The sequence below is a fragment of the Scyliorhinus canicula genome, chromosome 13 (assembly GCF_902713615.1).
Source record: "Scyliorhinus canicula chromosome 13, sScyCan1.1, whole genome shotgun sequence".
Classification (NCBI taxonomy): Eukaryota; Metazoa; Chordata; class Chondrichthyes; order Carcharhiniformes; family Scyliorhinidae; genus Scyliorhinus; species Scyliorhinus canicula.
In genome coordinates this window covers 120,959,987-120,980,612 of record NC_052158.1, presented here as the reverse complement: position 1 = coordinate 120,980,612, position 20,626 = coordinate 120,959,987, and the positions used below count along the sequence as shown (strand labels likewise).

Below are 20,626 nucleotides of genomic sequence, written 5' to 3'. Positions count from 1 at the left end.
ATGAGGCGCCCAGAATCATAACCGGGTGAAGTAATTATTTTACTTAATATACTATGCGGCCCTTTAAAATTGTGAATTTCTGAATGTGGCCCTTGCACGGAAAAGTTTGCCCACCCCTGGTCTTGATGGACCAAAAGAAATCAAAAATACAGTGCACTTTCACAAAACACTAATTTTTATTTTTTTTAAAATAAATTTAGAGTACCCAATTCATTTTTCCAATTAAGGGGCAATGTAGCGTGGCCAATTCACCTAGACTAGCCTGCACATCTTTTGGGTTGTGGGGGCGAAACCCATTCAAACACGGGGAGAATGTGCAAACTCCACACGGACAGTGACCCAGAGCCGGGATCGAACCTGGGACCTCAGCGCCATGAGGCTGCAGTGCTACTACTGTGCCACCGTGCTGCCCTCGCAAAACACTAATTAACCACCATGGTCCCAAAGTCCACACTGTCATCAGTCTTCACAGAGTGGACTATTGGAATTTGAAAGACATGGGGCGGGATTCTCCAGTAATGGGGTTATGCCCCCACTCCAGCATGGAAACGTGGGCGAATCACTCTGGACTTTCCTGAAGAAAGTCCAGAGTGATTCTCCTACCTGAAGGGGGCTAGCAGAGCCCCGGAGTAGGCCTCACAGCTGCGGCTGCCGATATGGGGCCCTGCCCTTCTGATCGGGGGTTCGCGCATGTGCATGGCAGTGGCCTGGGTCAGGCACCCCGTGCGACATGGTGGACCCACACCGTGGACAGGCACCAAAACTATAGCCCCCTCCCCTCCCCGAGATCGTGTGCGCCTGCAGATTGGTGGCGCCTGATCGATAGCCTGGCCGTCTGTAAGGCCCCCCCCCCGGTGAAGGATCTCCCCACCCCCCACCAGGGCGGCCGCAGACTGGGTACATGAGTGTGGGACCATGAGAGACACATGCCGTCAGGAACTCGGCCTGTTGTCGTCAGAGAATCGCCGCGGGGGGCCTCTGCCAACGGCCCTCTATCCACGCCGCGTAGATCGTGCGAGCGCGATTCGCGCCGATTCTCCGGGGAGAACAGGCAATGGAATGTGGCGTCTAGGGGCTTTTCACAGTAACTTCATTGAAGCCTACTTGTGACAATAAGCGATTATTATTATTATTACATGGGCAAACGAGCTGAACTCCAGTGGTGAGGTGAGAGTGACTGCCCTTGACATCAAGGCAACATTCGATCAAATGTGACATCAGGGAGCCCTAGCTAAACTGAGGTCAATGAGAATTAGAGGAAAACGTTCTACTGGTTGGAGTCATAACTCGCATAAAAGAAGACGATTATGGTTGGTGGAGGTCAAAAGTCTCAGTTACAGGGCGGCATGTGGCGCAGTGGATAGCACTGGGACTGCGGCGCTGAGGACCCGGGTTCGAATCCCGACATTGGGTCACTGTCCATGTGGCGTTTGCACATTCTCCCCATGTCTACATGGGTTTCACCCCCACAACCCAAAGATGTGCAAGTTAGGTGGATTGGCCACGCTAAATTCCCCCAAATTGGAAAAAAAACAATTGGGTACTCAAAATGTTAAAAAAAAGTCTCAGTTACACTAAATCAGTGCAGGTGTTCCTCAGGGTAGTGTCCTAGGCCCAACGATCTTCAGCTGCTGAAGCAATGACCCTTCCAAAATAAGGACAGATGTGGCGATTTTCACTGATGATTGCACAATATTCAGTGCCATTCATCAGAAACTGAAGCAGCCTATGTACAAATAAAGCAAACTCTGGATAATATCCAGGCTTGGGCTGAGAAGTGGAAAGTAACATTCGTGCCACACAAATACCAGGCAATGAACACCTCTGACAAGAGAGAATCTAACCAGTGTGTCTTGACATTCAATGGCATTACCATCACTGAATCTCCCACAATCAACATCGGGGGATTACCACTGACCAAATCTGAACAAAAGGCAATTAAGTTAATGGAAACAATGAATGAAGCACTGGAGTTCTGCAGAAGCCAGCACTGCAGGGGACCATTTAGAGCTGCCCATGTCAACCAGATTGTGAGGTATACAGGGCAGCACCTTCAAAGGTCTAGAGTCTAGACTCTAGACGGAGGAAATTCAGTTAACTCTCTCCTGGGGGTTTAAGAATCTTTCCACCAGTATCAATGAAGAGGCTGCTTTACTTCACAACAACATTACTGAGAGGCAATCTGTACCTCCATGCAGAAGCCTTCAAATTTTAAAAAGTTGCCTTGTTTCGTGCCATCCTGGAGCTTAGCACCTTGTGAAGATTGCCACCTTCATTCCAAGGGGATAACACAAGCTTGGCACAACAATACAAAATCTCACGCTATAGGTGCTCAGGAGGAGAGACGTGTTCAAATAGGCAAAGAATGCCTATTAATAACCTCTGGATATTTTGAATATGCAAAATGCAACATTCCTTTCAAATCAACAGTTTCACTATTAAGCAAAGTAAATAAATGCTCCTCATCCTGCTTTACCTGTCTGGGAAATTGATCGTTTTACATAACTGGTGGTGCTGTTACGCTTGCTTGCAATCATGAAAGGATCTGGAAGCGAATCTGCAAGAAATTATTATTTTCATTAGTATACAGGTAACGTTTATCAAGGACTGCTGGAAAGAAAATGAAAATAATGAACTTCAAGTCTGGCACAAACAAGCACATCCTTGCGAAATATGGACTCTGTGGTACAAATCCTTCATGTTATACATGCTAATTTATGTCACCTTGTTACTGATAAATAAAACATTTAAAATAAAATGGCCATATGTGTTGATTTATTTAAATATTTTACATTTCACATAGTCCATGCTTTAACTTTTACATATGAAAAAAGTGCTCCTTAAGTTTCAAAAGCTGGTTTCCAATTTTACTATGTAAAAGAGAAATGACAGCTTCTTTCGCAAACACTGACTGTATTGGTAATCAGTAATAGCTTATTACTTAATACAGTCCTGCAATTCAGGAGACCATTGCTATTCAGAAATTAATAATCCCACTTTGTAATATTTGGTAAGTGAAATACGTTTAAAATTGCAATCAGATATCATAAAGGATTAGTGACTATGGTGACTTTTAAAGCTTGTTTATATTTTTTTGTTTTGTTTTTATAAATTTAGAGTATCCCATTTATTTTTTCCAATTAAGGGGCAACTTACCTTGGCCAATCCACCTACACTGAACATCTTTTGGGTTGTGGGGGCAAAACCTACGCAAACACGGGGAGAATGTGGAAACTCCACACGGATAGTGACCCAGAGCCGGGATCGAACCTGGGACCTTGGCACCGTGAGGCAACTGTGCTAACCACTTGTGCCACTGTGCTGCCCTGCTTCTTTATATTTCTGATTGATTTACTAATCCCTCAACCACTACAATACAATAATAATTAGTAGAATTTATGAACTGGTTCTGGATGTATTTTGTCTCATGTAAAAGGACTGGCTCAAAGAAGCTCATGAAGAACGATTAATTGACATAATAAAGCTGCCAAAATACATAATTTATGTAGAAAATATTGAATAAAGGGATGGCAAAGCGATGGGCTCTTGCACATATTAGGAAAATGTCCTTTTAAAATTTCTGATATTGACAGAAAATGCAGGTTGCGTAGTAAGTAACATTGACACTATACAGTATTAACATAGTTAATGTGCTAGTAAATAAAACATAGGTACAAAATACATGTCTTTCTGCAAACATTTCTGTTATTATAAAGACTAAAAGTACATACAAAGGTTGGACCTCCGGTCACATGACTTACAATTCCATTGCATTATTCCAGTAGACCATCACTTAAAGAAGTAAATAAAGTGAAATAATATCAGTGATTACTAATCACTGATCTCTCCACTTGATCACAGTTAGCATTTTTCACTAATGTTCTTACTTATTCATATTTAATTAGTTTTCTGTGCATATTTTGATAAATAGTTCTGGCTTCGCTTTTCCATTTTATTTATCAACCCCTTTCCCGCACCAGTCCCTCCACCTCAGGTTGAAAAACAAACAAGAAAGAAACATGTTCCCGGATATTTGATGAGGCAGTCTCTAGTAAGTGAGCAAGAGCCACCCAAGGTAATTAACCCACCAGATTTTATTTCTGGCAGATTGCAAATGAAAATGTACAGTGACAGCCAAGGGGCTAAAAATTAACGCGAACATTTAAAGCCTACATTTGGGGCTGATTTTGTGTCTCGGTGTGGAAAACGCGTTTTGGTGCGCCGCCAGACTGTTATTGTTTACAGGGAAATCGATTTTCACAGGTGGGTCAGGCGTGCAGTTTATGAGCTGTGAAAGCGTGCAGGTCAGGTCTTCCTGAGCCCCAGTTATTAAAGAACATGCAAAAAATGTAATGATTCTATCAACTTTGGGAAAGGTTCTTCCTCCAGTTTAACTGCTGGCTTTCACTGCTGTTGTGGCGCTTACTCCTTCAGCTCTTGAGGCGGAACTGTGAAGTTCAAACTGGCTACAGTCATCAGCAATGCAGCTCCAAGGTTATTCAACAGGACATGCACAGAAACTTTCACTTGAGCTTGGTCTGTAAATACAGTATGGGGGAGGGGCGGGAAGTGGATTGGGCTCCAATATTCTCCTGCAATTCTGAATTCAGTTTAACGGCCCGACTGCATGTTGCATTGTGAATGAGGGACTATAAACAGCCTAACTATTTCAAAAATGTAGGCTGAAACAGTAACACAAACATCAAATGCACAGTCACAAATACCCGACACACAGTCACAAACACCTGAAGCACAATCACAGCCATGCTACAGTCAACTCCTATGACATAGTTACGGCACACAATGAAATGACGAGCTTCTCCTGAAATAAGAATAGACACACTCTTCGGTTTTGCAAACCACATTGCAGCATGCACTTCCCCACATCAAATGCAGCTGTACCTTCAAACCCCAGTGGAGTTGGGTCACTCTTTATTTCATATCTCTTAGCTTTAACATCTGGCCCAGACAGTGATCCTGTTGCAGAGGCAGGAAAACATATTAAGAACAGCCAAAGATAATATCTCCAGGTTCAGTTCATATAAATAGCAGCATTGTCAGATATACAACCTGGAATTCAGAAAGTATTTAAACAAAATACAGTGCATTGATATTAATGTTTACTCCTTAGAGAAGTTTTAGCTAAGGTATTGATTAGTGGTAGAATGCTTATTGGTAAAAAAAAAGCTGAAAAAGCAAATACTTCAATGCAAGCCACATCAGCAGAAGCATATGAATTGTTGTGAACAAGAATTCTCTTTTGAATTCATGCACTGCAATGGCCCATATTATCATTGAACTGTTACTGCTTAAAAGGGACACCTTAGTGAAGAAAAGATTCGAAGTACCCCATCAGAAAATATATTTTATCCTCAAATTCTGAAAACCCTCACCGATGAAAGTCATAATTTTTTCTTCCTATTTTTCATTTGGAATTTTAGTTTATTTATGGTTTTATCGATCACTACTTTTCTTAATTAATGACAAACGGACCAAACCAAATGAATTGCGGACTTCTGGCACAACTTCTGATGCCGCATAGATCGGGAAATTTGTTTTTGCAGAAAACCTGGCATAAAGAGGATGGCACTTGCAAGGTACAGCTAGAGGTGAAGGCCAGAGGCTCATTGGTAAATGGACTTTGGGCATCATCTACATAATACTAGGGAGTTGCAATGTTAGTCCACAGGTAACTCCTTGGAGGAGTTTGGGCGATGAGTGAGAAATGGATGCTCGGAAGACAGGGTATTGCTGTAGAGGCAGGAGGAGCATTCCTGCTCAAATTAGCTGGCAGTAAGGGAAGTTTAAAAACAATGAAATTACCTATTCTTCAGTTTCTTCCAGTGGTCTTTTTAGGACTGCTGGCTAGGCTGCTGTAAACCCACAAAAACTGATACAAATTTAGCATCAGGATCCTAAAGCAGACAATGAATCTCTGCTGACAATATTCAAGATGCCCAATGCATGTTTTGGGTTGGGTGCTCTTGGATATTAGAGAAAGGGATCAGGTGCGAGGAATCATGCTTGGAAATTAGTCCACCCAACTCCTATTTTTTAGCCAGAAATAGGGAATAACGAGGTTCAGTTTTTTCCTCATAGATTGACTGGAAGGAAGTGGAAAATTGTGTGGGGGTGATTTTATTTTGCCCTCTGCTTTGCTATCATTCTTGCGATGCTTATTGTGTCTTCTACTGTAAAGGCAGATATAAAATACTTGTTCAAGATCTTGGCTATTTCCTTGTTTACCATGATTAATTCCCTAGTCTCATTAAGAGACCAACTTTCACTTTAGCTGTATTTTTCCATTTAAATAAATGTAGAGGCTTTTCCTGTCTCTTTTTATACTTCGTGCTAGTTTTCTCTCATTGTTTGAATTCTCCCCCTTTTTTTGTCATCCATTGTGGGTTTACAAAAAACATTTTCTCAATTTTCTGGTCTACCACTAATCTTTGCAGCATTGCACATCTTTTCATTCAATATGATACCATCCTTAACTTCCTTATAGTTAGCCACAAGTGGTGCATCCTTCTCATAGACTTTCTTTCTCAAGTAAGTTTCTTGGAGTTATGAATTACCTCCTTAACTGTTTGTCATGTCTTCATCTTATCTTTTAAACTATTTCCCATTTCACTTCAGCCGTCTTTGTCTCCAGACCCCGGTTATTGCCTTTATTTAAATTCAACATATTCGTTTCAGACGCAAATTTCTCACCCTCAAACTGAATGTGAAATTTTATCATGTTATGATCACTCTTATCTAGAGGATCTTTTACTACAAAATCATGAATTAATACTCTCATTATATGTCACCAGGTTGAAAATTGTCTGTTCCCTGGTTGCAGACATTGTTCTAAGAAACTCTCCCAGATACAATCTATGAATCCATTTGCCATGCTTCCTTTACCAATTCAATTTGTACGATCTATATGAAAATTAAAATCTCCCATGATTATTGCAGGCTGTTTCTTAAAAGCCCTCATTATTTCTTGATTTACATTCCATCCTTTTTTTTCTTTTTTTTTAAAATTTAAAGTTCCCAATTCTTTTTTTTTCCAATTAAGGGGCAATTTAGTGTGGCCAATCCACCTAGACTGCACATCTTTGGGTTGTGGGGGCAAAGCCCATGCACACATGGGGAGAATGTGCAAACTCCGCATAGACAGTGACCCAGAGCCAGGATCGAGCCTGGGACCTCGGCGCCGTGAGGCAGCAGCGCTAACCCTCTGCGCCACCGTGCTGCCCTTCCATCCTAATGTGTACCTACTATCACTCTGATCATTGATTTTTTTTTCCTTTTTCTATTTCTTGTCTTTTATTTCTTGTGTTTTACCTGTGAGACATGACCAGAGTTGTGCGCTGTAGTTTGTGTAGAGATCTGTGTGGCTATGTTGACTATCTAGCAACTCAGTTTAGATGAAATAAAATGTCTAACCACATACCAGCAGATTGCGTGTCAAACTTTGTATACCACGTAATCATATAGTTGGGGGATATATCTATATTCTAACAGCACTGTGGATAAACCTCACCACAAGGACTGCAGCAGTTCAAGAAGGCAGTTCACCACTACCTTATCAGGGGCAATTAGGGATGATCAATAAATGCTGGCTTAGCCAGCGATTCGCACATTCTTGTGAAAGAATTTTTAATAAGTGCCCCAAATTTCTGGTAAATGTGTCACTGAAATAGTAACCACCACATTTAGTTATGATGTAAATTCACTTTACACATACCTTTCAGTATGCAGTCATTGCACTAATGTCACAATATAGAATGAAATAAGCTGATTATAAGTGAATTATATAAGTGAACAAATGAGGAATCAGTTAGTTACAAAGAGAATCACTGATAATACAACATTTAAGCACAGTTTATACTGAGAATACTAACATGAATTCAAGTTAATAGGTGATTCAGATTTGAAGATCCAAATGTAAAGATTGTACCAAGGTAGCTTATCTAAGCCAAGTGAAAAGTTGGAGTGCTACAATTAGTTTCAGGGGAGAGTGGAATGTGGCTGACAGTGTTTGTTCAGGCTCACACAGAAGAATGGCCTACTTGGGTTGCATACCAGAAGGCTTCTAGTATCTATGGAACTGTACCTGCGCATTTTTAGGATAGCAGGCAAGAGGGGGGGGGGGGACAGGAAAGCACAAGTAAATTTTAAAGACTGTAGGCTGCAATTTAATTAATAACGCAACCTGAGTCATGCTGGATTCATTCCAAATGACCTCTAGAGTAATCTGATTAATGCCATGATAATTCTTCCTTTTCTCCCCAAAATACCCCTATATTGTGATACATATACCTAATTTCAATTCGTGAAACAGAAATTACAGCAATTTTTGTGAAATATTCAGAAAATATATAATTGTATTTTCATATCTATTTTCATTCTTTTCTCTTCTAAGTATATCACTGTACACTTGGCTCCAATTTAAAAGAAGGCCCATTCATAGAATTCTCACAACACAAAAGGAGGCTATTTGGCCTGTCTAACGTGTGGTGGCTAATGTTCTAGACCCTGGACGAGGAATAGCATATCTGACAGCATTTTTATGTCACCAACAAATGAGAAGTCAAACTGGGTTGGAAGGAAATGTATGATAGTGATTTTCTTCACAATACAGATGTCTTATGGTTATCTACTGCTCATCCACCATCCCAGTTGACAATCAGTGACATTGCTAATTGTGTCAGACTGGACTGGAACAGCAGAGACAAGAATACGATCCTCAAACCTCTGAGCTGCTCAAGGTGATGGCTTACGATAGGGATTTATTATGGCAGCTTTCTCCCATGTAAATATGATTGCAAATCAAGATCGAGGAGTTCTGACGTTTTCTTCTGTGAAATATGCAGGGTTTTGGAAGGATAACATCGAATTTGCTATCATCGAATTTAGTCAAAGCTGGGAATAGAGTAGAATGGAATGGTAGTTATAATGTGCGTTTACCTCGCGAAGCACTGATAGAGGAAGCTAAGGAAATGCGACGAATTACAGTTGGCTCCTTAGACTGTGATTCTGGGAATACAGAAAATCAATGCATGTAAAGGTTAGAAAAGAGACCACAAAGAGCAGCAGGAAAGTAATGGTCAAACACTGCTCAGATACAGTACATAAAAGAAGAATGCTCTGCTTGTACTTCTTTCTACAATTGATTTACAAAATACAATCTTTCCTTCAAAACATTTTTATTTTCTCAAGCATATGCCCTTATTCTTAAACGCCATATGTTACGGCTTTTTCTTTCTGCCACTTGAAACCTACTTCACGCAGGTACAGACAGGTGTTGTGCTCTACATTATTTTTCTTTCACGGAGGTGAATTCAGTTGAACTGTATTTACATAGCAAAATAATGAATAATGTTGGAACTGAGTTTTGCAAGCTTTAGACTCTCCACATCAGCTGCACTGAATTGTCAGAATTGTTCTCCATTTAATAAAGAAAACAAAAGATGGAGCGATTAAATATGATGGCAAACATTAAGTAGAAAACACACAACAAAGAGCAATAGACTAAATTGGGCTTTCACATCTCTCTAATCTGTATTCTGTTTACATGGCATGAATGAAGATAATTAAATCAATATGCTTGCATATAAGCCTATTTGCATATATCTATTTACTTTGTATTGTGTGTCAATAAAGTGTAATTTAATTATCAGCAAGCCTTTTCTCATTTTGTTCCAGAGATTAGAGAAAGCTGTCTTTAAAACACTGTTCTTGATTTCACTTCCAAATATTACTAGGACATTGTGGATATGACAGAAACACATGAGAAACTCTTATTTCGTCTTTGCTGTGTTGAGAGGCTACAGTTGCGGATATAGCAGGTTTCAGTGATGAGCTCCTCAGTGAAGTAGAGATGTGAAGTTGAGAGTGTTTCAGAGGGCAATGGATCGTGATTAAATTGCCCTGGATGAACAGGGGTATCCTGTTTATTCCCATTCACGGGTTTGGGTCTGGATGGGACAATAGAACTCAGGCCAGGTGTGGGTGTATACCTATGACTCAATACTAGTACACCGATACAAAGGAAGGAACATTGGAACAGATCTTCAGTGATAACCTGGGAGTCCCGAAGGCACAACCATCGCAAGATGAAGGGACTCTAGGTTTCAAAGTCCAGTGAAGATATCCATATCGAGTGATCGTAGCCTGCCCAGCCTCCTTCACTAAGTGCGGGTAAAATCTAAAGCACAGCTATGAGTCGGAGTCATATTTTGTGTGAATGAGAGAACTGTGAATAAAATTGTGTTAAACCATGAACCTGTTTTGTCCTTTGTTCATCTCTCAAAAAAGAGCACCTGGGTAAAATGTTTGAATAATAAACTGGTCAATGTGTCTGAGATGTTACTGACACAACAAACCTTTCCTGAGCTTTAGGCCCCTTTAACTAATTTACGGTTCTCATCATTAACCTGCACTCCTACCTTCTCCTTTCGCTTTGATTTCTAATTTTCCATACAACTGAACCTCTCCCCCTCCCCTCCCCACTCTTTAGTTTAAAGCCCTATCTACAGCCCGAGCTATGCGATTCGCCAGGACTCTGGTCCCAGCATGATTTAGATGAAGACCGTCCCATCGGAACAGGTCCCCACTTCTCCAGTACTCATGCCAATGTCCCATGAATTCAAACCCATTTCTCCCACACCAATCTTTGAGCCACACATTTACCTCTTTAACCTTATTGATCGTGTGCCAATCAGCTCGTGGCTCAGTAGTAATCCGGAAATTATTGCCTTTATAGTTCTGCTTTTTAATTGAGCATTTTAATTTAAACCTTAAAAAAAAATGGTTAAATTGAAATTGTTCTTCTGCCAGTTTAAGAAAGAGAGTTCACAAATGGTCTAAAACATAAACTTGTCTAACCGCTAATGGGTTTGTCCATCTTTGCAGTCACCTGCAAAGCACTTCCTGATCCTTGCCTGCAGATTACATTCAATTCTGGAAAATCACTTTCCTGTGTAAATACATGAGTACTTTTCACATACTTATCGGGAAAAGACCAAAGGACTGTTATTACCTGCAAAACAGAAAGCTCATAAGAGCCACACATCATGATAATGGTTCTGAAAAATGGGTAATGTATGACTTTTCCTCAGAGCAGTGCTTTGAGGGACGTACTCTCATGCCTACACTGGCCCTGAAGTACTTCCCTAGCTTAAAGCTGCTGAAGGGATTCCTGCCGTTAGGACAGAAGCTAGAAGGTCAATGAGAAAATGCTGGGGCTGCTGCTCCAGAAAATCTGCCATGATCCAAAGATTGGAATGAGGCCAAGACCAAGGTTTTCAGCTGCTGTCTCTTGGATTTTGGGCAGCTATGAGGCCATCTTTTTCCATTGGGTATTTACTGTCACTCCTTGGCGTTCATTCCCAATTTCTATATTGCCTCAGGGAATGGTAGTAAGTGCGGAAGAAAGCATGCAATCTGCCGTGGCTCCAGACCTCCCTAATCCTGCCTCCGCTACCATACAGCATGCCAGGAGAGGAATGAGCAGTGGCAGTCCCGGTGGGGTAGTTGGTGGGAGGAATACACTTGTCTGCCGAGTGCCGCAACAAACTATATTTTCCATTGTTTTTACTGTGATGCCAACTGATGTTGAAAAATCCCTCTATAAAGAAGAAAATTAAGCCCAGAAGGAGGTCGTTCAGCCCATATCACTGCTGCCAAAAATGAGCTATTCAGCCTAATTCCACTTTCAAGCCCTTGGCCTATTATCCTGTAGGTTAGGTGGCGCCGATGCTACGTCCGAGCAAGACTCACCTCTGGGACATCCATAAGAGAAAGTGCTGGTAACCGGGCAAGTGAAGAGAGTTCCTTTTGCACAAGGGTCCATACCTGCAAATACCCAAAAACATTCACTCCCAGGAGTTGTAACTTCTCCACCAGCTCCTCCAGCCCAGAAAACCTACCATCCATTAACAATCCCTGAACCTTTTGACCCCCTCTCTTTCCCAGATCCTATACGACAAACCCATCCCAGCCAGTATAAACCTATGGTTCCTACAGATTTGCGCCAGTAGTGACATCAAGTGCTGGATGAATTGGTTCCATATTCTCAGAGAAGCTGTTACCATGGCTCGCAGGGTACCTGGCTGGGGTGAATGAAATAGGAGCAGTAACACACGCCCTCAAATGCAAACCCATACAAGGAGCCTCCTCCATTTGCCCCCAAACCATCCCCAAATCCTCAATCCAGCTCCGCACTTTCTCAGTGTTTGCTGCTCAGTAATAATACATCAAATTAGGTAATGCCAACCCCCCTGACTGTCTGTCCCTCTGCAGGATCGTCCTCCGAACTCGAGGGATCTTACCCGCCCAAACAAAAGTCAAAATTAACTGTTGACCCCACTAAAAAAAGATTTAGGACGAAAAACTGGGCGAAATTGAAACACGAATAAGAACCTTGGAAGGATGTTCATCTTGACCATCTGAGTCCTCCCCACCAAGGATAACGTGAGGTCATCCGATCTCTTCAAGTCCACCTTTACCCCCTCTACCAGATTGGCCAGGTTCAACTTATGTAGCGAGGCCCAGTCATGAGCCACCTGTATTCCCAGGTACCTAAAACTAGCTCTGGCTAGCCAAAACGGTAGCCTCTCCAGATCAACTCCCTTCCCCAGAGGGTTCACTGGAAAAATCTCACTCTTGCCCACATTCAACCTATATCATGAGAAGGAGCCAAACTTTCTTAGCTTTAGCATTATCTTTCTCACACTAGAGAGAGGATCTGTGACATACAACAATAAGTCATCCGCGTACAGGGACACCCTATCCTCCCTACCTCCCCTCTCTATACTCTCCACCCAGCCAATGACCTAAGTGCAGTGGCCAGCAGCTCAATGACCAAAGCAAAAGTAGCAGGGAAAGTGGACATCCCTGCGTTGTACCTCTATACAACTGAAAGTACCCCGAACCTAACCCATTGGTACAGACGCAGTGGGGGCCGGTACAAAAGGCTAACCCATTAAATGAATTTAGGCCCAAAGCAAAACTGCCCCAGTACCTCAAAAAGGTACCTCCAATCCACCCGGTCAAACTTTTTTTCCGGGTCCATGGAGATGAGTACCTCCGGATCGACCCTTGATGAGGGCGACAGCACCACATTCAGAAATCTCCTAATGTTGGATGACAATTGCTGACCCTTAGCAAAACCGGTCTGATCCTCAAAAATTACCCCCGGCAGGCACCCCTCCAAACGACTTGCCAACACCTTTGTCAACATCTTTGCATCAACATTCGACAGAGAAATGGGCTAATCTGACCCACACTCCATGGGACCTTTATCCTTTTTCAAGATGAAAGAGATTGATGCCTGTGCTAGTATGGCCGGTAACACACACCCGGGACAGAGAATCATGAAACATGTCCAACAGGTGTGATCCCAGCACAATTGCGAACTGTTTATAAAATTCCACAGGGAATCCGTCCCTGCTTCCCAGAACGTGGAAGGTGGGAACGCCTCATTCTTACTGAACTGCACATAGATTCCAATAGCAGAAGCTATCCTCTCACAAAACCCCTTGCCTGCGAGCAACGGCATAACCAACCTCCATGGGAGTTGCTGAGCGCAGTCCGTCTCCAAACATAGTGTGGAACGTGGTCAGATATCACAATCACCGGTGAGTACCCGTCCCCACAGCCTTGGGGAATAGCAACTTAACAACTATAAAGAAATCAATACGGGGGTAGACTGGATGCCCACGTGAAAAGAAGGAAAGCCCCTTCTCCCTCCCCTATCTAAATCTCCCCGGGTCCACCCCACACCGAGAGCATTTGTGCCAATGGATTAAGTTTGGGGTACTTTTGGTTGTATAGGGGTTCAAGACAGGGTATCCACTTTCCTCGCTAGTATTCGCTTTGGTGATTGAGCTGCTGGCTCCATAAACACCAGCAGCTCATTTGTCACCCCCGATGTCATAAAGGACTTGGAGCACGATCTATCTAGTCTGGAATCAAGCGCACAATTAAAGTCCCTCCCATGATTAACTAATGTGAGTCATGGTCAGGGTTGGATGCCAGCACCCTTTTGATAATGTCTGTATCGTCCCTGTTCTGCGTGTATGCACTCACCAAGATCAACAGAGCGCCTGCCAACACCCCACTCGCTATCACATATCTCTCCCCTGAATCGGCCAAACTATTAGCCACTGAAAGGACCACCCTCCTATTGATCAGCACCATGATCCCCCTCGTCCTCGCATCAAAGCTCGAATGGAACACTTGCCCCACCCACCCATTCCTCAGCATTGTCTGATCTCGAACCCTCAGATGTGTCTCTGACAAGAAAACCACATTGACCTTCAAACTCTTTCGATGGGCAAACATCCAGGATCATAACTGGCACATTTAACCCCCTCACATTCCATGTAACCAGCCTGATTGGGGGCTTCTGGGTCTCCCTGTACTATGATCAGCCATATCCTCCCCGTAAGGAAGTCCGACAGGGCCCCACCTCTCACCGACTCCAGGCCCACCCAAGATGGACGCTACCACCCTCCTCAAACCAGCACATCAAAAATAAATCTTCAACACCAGAAATCTGTCCCTCCCCCTCTTCCTGACTCCTCCCCCAACCCCCTTATTCACCAAATAAACACCTCACCCCACTCCCACCAAACCCACCCATTCCTCCAAATCCCAAACAAAGAAAATCTAACCACCCCGAGCTCATTACGTTAACAAAAAAAGAAACAACCCCTCCACGTGCCCCCCCCACCAAGTTAACCAGCTCTCTCCTTCACTTCGTTCCCAATAACTAGCATATCTGCTAGCAGGGTGACTCCCACCTGGGGGAAAAACACAAGTCACACACACAATAAATCAACAAACAGTCCCCCTACCTGAGCTCATGTTTAATGTGGAAAATTCTACAAATCCATCCCCATATCGACTCCTTCACCCCCCAATATATCCAACAGTTTCCAACAAACTGGACAAAAGACAAAGAAATAACAGACATGTGAAAAACAGAGAAAGCGAATATAGCCCCCCAACACTAAAGTGTAACCAACAATTTCATTCAGTCTTTCCCCTAATCTATGGTTCTTTAAAAGTCATTTGCCTTTTCCGGTGAAGTAGTGGTCCCAGTCTCTGAATGTGACCCGCATGTGAGCCGGGAACACCACTCTACACCGCACGTTGCTCTTGTACAGAGCTGCCTTGGCCTTATTGAACCCCACACGCCTTTTTGCCAGTTCTGCCCCAATGTCCTGATAAATTCTGACGGGATTGCCCTCCCAGCTGCATTCTTGAGTGTTCTTCGCCCACCTCAGGATCATTTCTTTATCCAAATACCTTGGAGTCAGACTATGATGGCTTGTGGAGGCTGCCCAGATCTGGACTTCTGTCGCAATGACCGGTAGACCCGGTCCACTTCGGAAGGGTTTGTGAAAATCCCCTCCCCCACCAACTTCCTGTACATCTTTGCCACATAGTCCATGGTATTTGCACTTTTTATGCCCTCCGGCAGCCCAACGATCCTCAAATTGTGACCTCAAGGTCCTGACCTCAGCCTTCAATGCCTTCTGCCCCTCCGCCAACATCGCCACCTCTGCCTCCCAGGAGGCAAACCGGTCACCACGGTCTATGACTCCACCTCCACCTTTCGAAACGTCGAGCCTTGAAACTCCAGCCGTTGTTCCACCATGTCCAGAGCTGCACAATTGGGCTCAATCACCTTTGCTGAATTGTCTGTGACCACCTGCCTCTGTATCCTTAATCTATCCACCAAGAATTTCACCAGCCTCTCAGTAGCCCACTGAGAGGGCAACGACGACACAGAGGCCTCCACCATTTTCTCCATTCCTGCTATACGGGGGCCTTCTAAGTCAGATGAGGACCCCTTACTTGGCTTGTTCCCTGTGTTATAACCTCCAGACATCCCAGGCCAGAGGAGGAACCCAAACTTTCCAACTGCACTACGTTTCCGCCTGAACAGCACGCGTTAAATGGGAAAAAGGGCCAAAAACCGATTCCCCAAGCAGGAGCCACCTTATGTGCGACCGTTCAACTCATGGCCACCACCAGAAGTCCGACTTTTACTTTCCTGACCAGTTTACCATATGGGATCTTGTCAAAAGCCTTGCTAAAGTCCACGTAGACTACATCAAACACACTACCCTCATCAATCCACCTTGATACTTCCCCCCCAAAAATCAATCAATTTAGACAACTCTGACCTTCCCATTTAACAAATCCATGCTTTCTGAGCTTGAATAATCAGTGACTTGCTAAATAATGATTAATACTACCCTTCAGAATTTTTTCCAATAATTTGCACCTCACAGTGGTACTGGGAAAGATATTACATTTCCCAGACCAGACCCCAACAGTGGCTATGACATTGGATTAAAACCCAAATGTTTTTGTTTACTTGTGCAGAAAGAATGATTCACTCCAGGATAGATTACATGAAGAAATAGGGATTATGTTTTTAAAACAAAACTTTATTATAACTACAATATTAAACTTTTTAACTTCACACCTGAAAAGAACATCTTTCAATTACACCTTAAACACGGCGACTCAATTTCCCGTTAAACAAAAAGAAAAGAACCATACAACTCTCAATCTATCTTACTACCGGGGAATTGTGGGCTCAGCATCAGACAGATCAGAATTCAACTCCTCTCTCTAAAACTTTCTCCAAAAACACACCTCCCTCCGCAGCTTTCTCCAAAAACTCTGCTTCTTTAAAGCTTTTCAAAATGTCTCTCTGCATTCCCTGGCTCCACCCAGAAATGACCTGGCTCCACCCATCTTCCCAAGCTGAAAAACAAATTATTTCTGCAAAGCAATTTAACTCCCCATGTGCTTCCCCAGTCAAACCATAATCCATTAGCCTAGGATGAAAAACACATTCTTTTATCAATTTCACCTTCTGGCTGCTAAAAACATGAGGTCCTGCAAAACAGAAATATTTTTTAAAACAATGTCCATTGCAGTCAAACACACTCTAACCCCAGGCTTTTAACCTTTGAATTACCCAATAATTAGAATCCAATATTCCTAAAGTCTTCCAGTCATCACAGATAGGCTGACAGAAGGAAAAAGACCTAGGTCAAAAATTGAATTACCAAATAGGGCTCTGGCCAGAATCGATATTAACTGTCTGCTAGACCACTCGGGTCAGAACAGAAACTGATTATCGTGAAACAAAACTTTATGATTAGCCAGTTACATTATTTATCATGCTAACTCAAAAGGACAAAAGACCATGCTATGAATATGTAACTACCTTTGAGGCAGTAAAGATCAATTTGCAACAGAAGGATGATAAACAAAGAGGTAATCGGACGCCATAATTGGCTAGTAGCTGGTCAGACAAGAGTGTTTCAGAGGACAATCGATCTTGATTAAGTCACCCTGGCCAAACATGAGAACATGAGTTTATTTATATGAATGCGTTTAAGTCTTGATGAGTCAATAGAACTTCGGCCAGGTCTGTGTGTGTATCATGACTCAGCGCTAGCAGAACTTGGATAAAAGATGAGACATTGGAGCACATCGTCAGCAACACCCCGGGAAACCCAGGGAGCAACCATCATAGAATAGGAGCCCTGAGCTTGGAGCTCAGAGAAGAAGATATTCGCACCGAGTGATTACAGCCAGTCTCCTTCACTAGTGTGGGCAATAACTAGAGTTCAACTGTGAGTCTGAATCATATAATGTATGATTGATTTTGAAGATTGTACTACCCAAATAAAAATAGAGTTACAGTGGACAGTGTGTGTTTTTTTGTGTCTGTCTAAGCCGATTGAGCAGGGTCTCAGTCAACACCACCCATGTTTGACTGACTAGCCCGTACTCACTTGGTCTATTCCTTCCTCCATTTGGTTAAAAAAAAAATTTAGAGTACCCAATTCATTTTTTCCAATTAAGGGGCAATTTAGCATGGCCAATCCACCTACTCTGCACATTTTTGGGTTGTGGGGGCGAAACCCACGCAAACACAGGGAGAATGTGCAAACTCCACACGAACAGTGACCCAGAGCCGGGATCAAATCTGGGACCTCGGTGCCGTGAAGCAACAGCACTAACCACTGCGCCATCGTGCTGCCTCCTTCCTCCATTTGTAATCAATGGAACAATGTTAGCAATCTTCCTGTCCACTGGTACCATACCCGTAGCCAGAGAGGATTGGAAAATAATTGTTAGAGCCTCTGCTATTTCCTCCTTTGCAACTCTTTCTTGGAATATGTTTTATCAAGGCCATTTATCAACATAAAAAGTTTATTATGACGTTGCTCCTGCAAACTTTTGTTTTACCTGCTTTGATATGAAAAAGTATGAAATACTATGAGTTGTATACTACACAAATTAACTGGCAATTATTTAACTTTCAGGATTTGTGATCCAATAACATCAGGATTCACATTTGTCAACATTATGGGATTTTACAAAATAACTGACAGAAGAAGTACAATGAAAATCAGATAACAAAATTAGACAACACAAGTTATACATAAAACATGAGTAAATATACCTTACAGATTATGCATGGATAAAGAATGTAATAGTGACAAGGTAGTTGTTTGGAAAGGTGACCAGCCATGCGGTATAGGACGGACACTGAAGTTACACCAGTTGCACTTAGTTGTTTTACCTTTCTGCTGTGGTCTGCGATTGGAAAGACCCTGCAATGTAAATCGCTTTTTAGCAAGGGATGAACGATCAAGGTTATGACTGGAAGGGACATCAGCTAGGAAAGAGGAAGAGGAAGAGGTAAGAAGGAAAACTGAAATATCCTTAAGTGCACATAGATTTTCTTTGCACCAAAACACTTTTTTTTTCAGTTGGGCATCTCTTAGACATATTTAGCCATATTTTCTGACTAAATATTGCAGCAGTGGCAGAAAAGCAAGGAAACTGTCCTTTGGTCAGTTTGGAAAGTTTAATCCAGCATAATTCTCATTGTCTATTTTTGGATTATTTTACCTCATTAATTGACTGAAAAACAGGGGCAATACATACCTCTTTCAGGTATGAATGAATGAGATATGAGCCAGATAAAGAAGCAGAATGCATCAGCACAGTAAAGGAGGATTCCCTGGCAAAATAGATGTCAAGGCTGCTTGACAGAGATGGTTACCAGAACAATTGTAGTGATACACCCTGAGGATGTGGAACAGATGAGAAGATAATGGCTGGGATTGTCCATTGCAAGTCCGCCTGCTACCGCCGCTAGCAAAGATTGTGGGCGCGATTCTCTGCTCTCACGCCGGTTCGGAGAATAGCGGGCCGTGCAGATTTTCACGGCGACGCTGGTCCGACGCCCTCCCGCTATTCTCCAAACCCCGCACAAACTACACGTCGGCATTCCCGGCAAAGGCCTCGAAAGACCGACACGACTAGAATCCCGACTTTTTGGCCCCCCGCTATTCTCCGGCCCGCATGGGCCGAAGTCCCGACGTCATCACGCCATGTTTTCACGCCGGCCAACACACCTGCTTTTGAAGTTTGTCAACAGTCGTGCTGGCTGACGAGAGCTTCGAGGAGGTGAGCGCACCGCTCAGCGCACAGCTCAGCGCACTGCTGGAGCCTGGCCACAACGGGGAAGGCATCCCCGAGAACGGGAGGGGGGTCCAGAGCGGAGGGGAGTGGGGGAGACGGAGGGGGGAGTGGGGGAGACTGAGGAGGGAGTGGGGGAGACTGAGGGGGGAGTGGGGGAGACGGAAGGGGGAGTGGGGGAGACGGAGGGGGGAGTGGGGGAGACGGAGGGGGGAGTGGGGGACGGAGGGGGGAGTGGGGGAGACGGAGGGGGGAGTGGGGGAGACGGAGGGGGGAGTGGAGGAGACTGAGGGGGGAGTGGGGGAGACTGAGGGGGGAGTGGGGGAGACTGAGGGGGGAATGGGGGAGACTGAGGGGGGAGTGGGGGAGACTGAGGCGGGAGTGGGGGAGACTGAGGGGGAGTGGGGGAGATTGAGGGGGAGTGGGGGAGACTGAGGGGGGAGTGGGGAGACTGAGGGGGGAGTGGGGAGTGGGGGAGACTGAGGGGGGAGTGGGGAGATGGAGGGGGAGTGGGGGAGACGGAGGGGGGAGTGGGGGAGATGGAGGGGGGAGTGGGGGAGACGGAGGGGGAGTGGGGAGTGGGGGAGATGGAGGGGGGAGTGGGGGAGACGGAGGGGGAGTGGGGAGTGGGGGAGACGGAGGGGGGTGTGGGGGAGACGAGGGGGGAGTGGGAGTGGGGGGGGGTAGAGAGAGAGTGAGCGAGTGACTCGTCCAACCCCGGTTACAAAATGTCTGCCACTATGCCATGGCGTGCCGGTCACAAGGACACGGCCACTGGTTGTCCTGTGGCTTACAGCCACAGGCCACTGACGCACCGGTGAAGAGGACGTAGTTAACTGCCCGTTGGATGCAGAAAGTGACCAGGGGTTAGGCTGCCCGCGTGTCAGCAGCGCGACCAGGCCACAGGGACACACAGGTATCCCGTGGCAGGCAGCTGCCGAGGTGTCGACTAACCTCCGTCTAACATGTCCCGTTTCTCTGCCCCCACCACCCTTCTGTAGGTTAGCACAATGTCTGTGAACAGAACGGCTATGTTCTGCGCAGTGGTTGGGGCCGCTGCACTGCATTTGGAGATGGAGCAGCATCCACACCCACGACCCGCAGTGGA

At 44.2% G+C, this 20,626-nt stretch overlaps 1 protein-coding gene across 11 annotated transcripts in view; it reads right to left on the bottom strand.

Annotated features, from left to right (window-relative positions):
* Positions 1 to 20,626, bottom strand: part of mcf2l2 (MCF.2 cell line derived transforming sequence-like 2) — a 465,252-nt gene that overhangs the window by 31,608 nt on the left and 413,018 nt on the right. For 7 of the 11 annotated variants that reach the window (XM_038816480.1, XM_038816477.1, XM_038816487.1 and 4 more), the window contains 4 exons: positions 18,614 to 18,709; positions 8,956 to 9,024; positions 4,903 to 4,977; positions 2,477 to 2,557 (listed from right to left, as the gene is read on the bottom strand). In XM_038816480.1, the coding sequence (XP_038672408.1) occupies positions 2,477 to 2,557; positions 4,903 to 4,977; positions 8,956 to 9,024; positions 18,614 to 18,709 (321 nt within the window). The remainder of the gene's footprint in view (positions 1 to 2,476; positions 2,558 to 4,902; positions 4,978 to 8,955; positions 9,025 to 18,613; positions 18,710 to 20,626) is intronic. The other 4 variants (XM_038816481.1, XM_038816482.1, XM_038816486.1 and 1 more) reach the window with 4 other exon arrangements.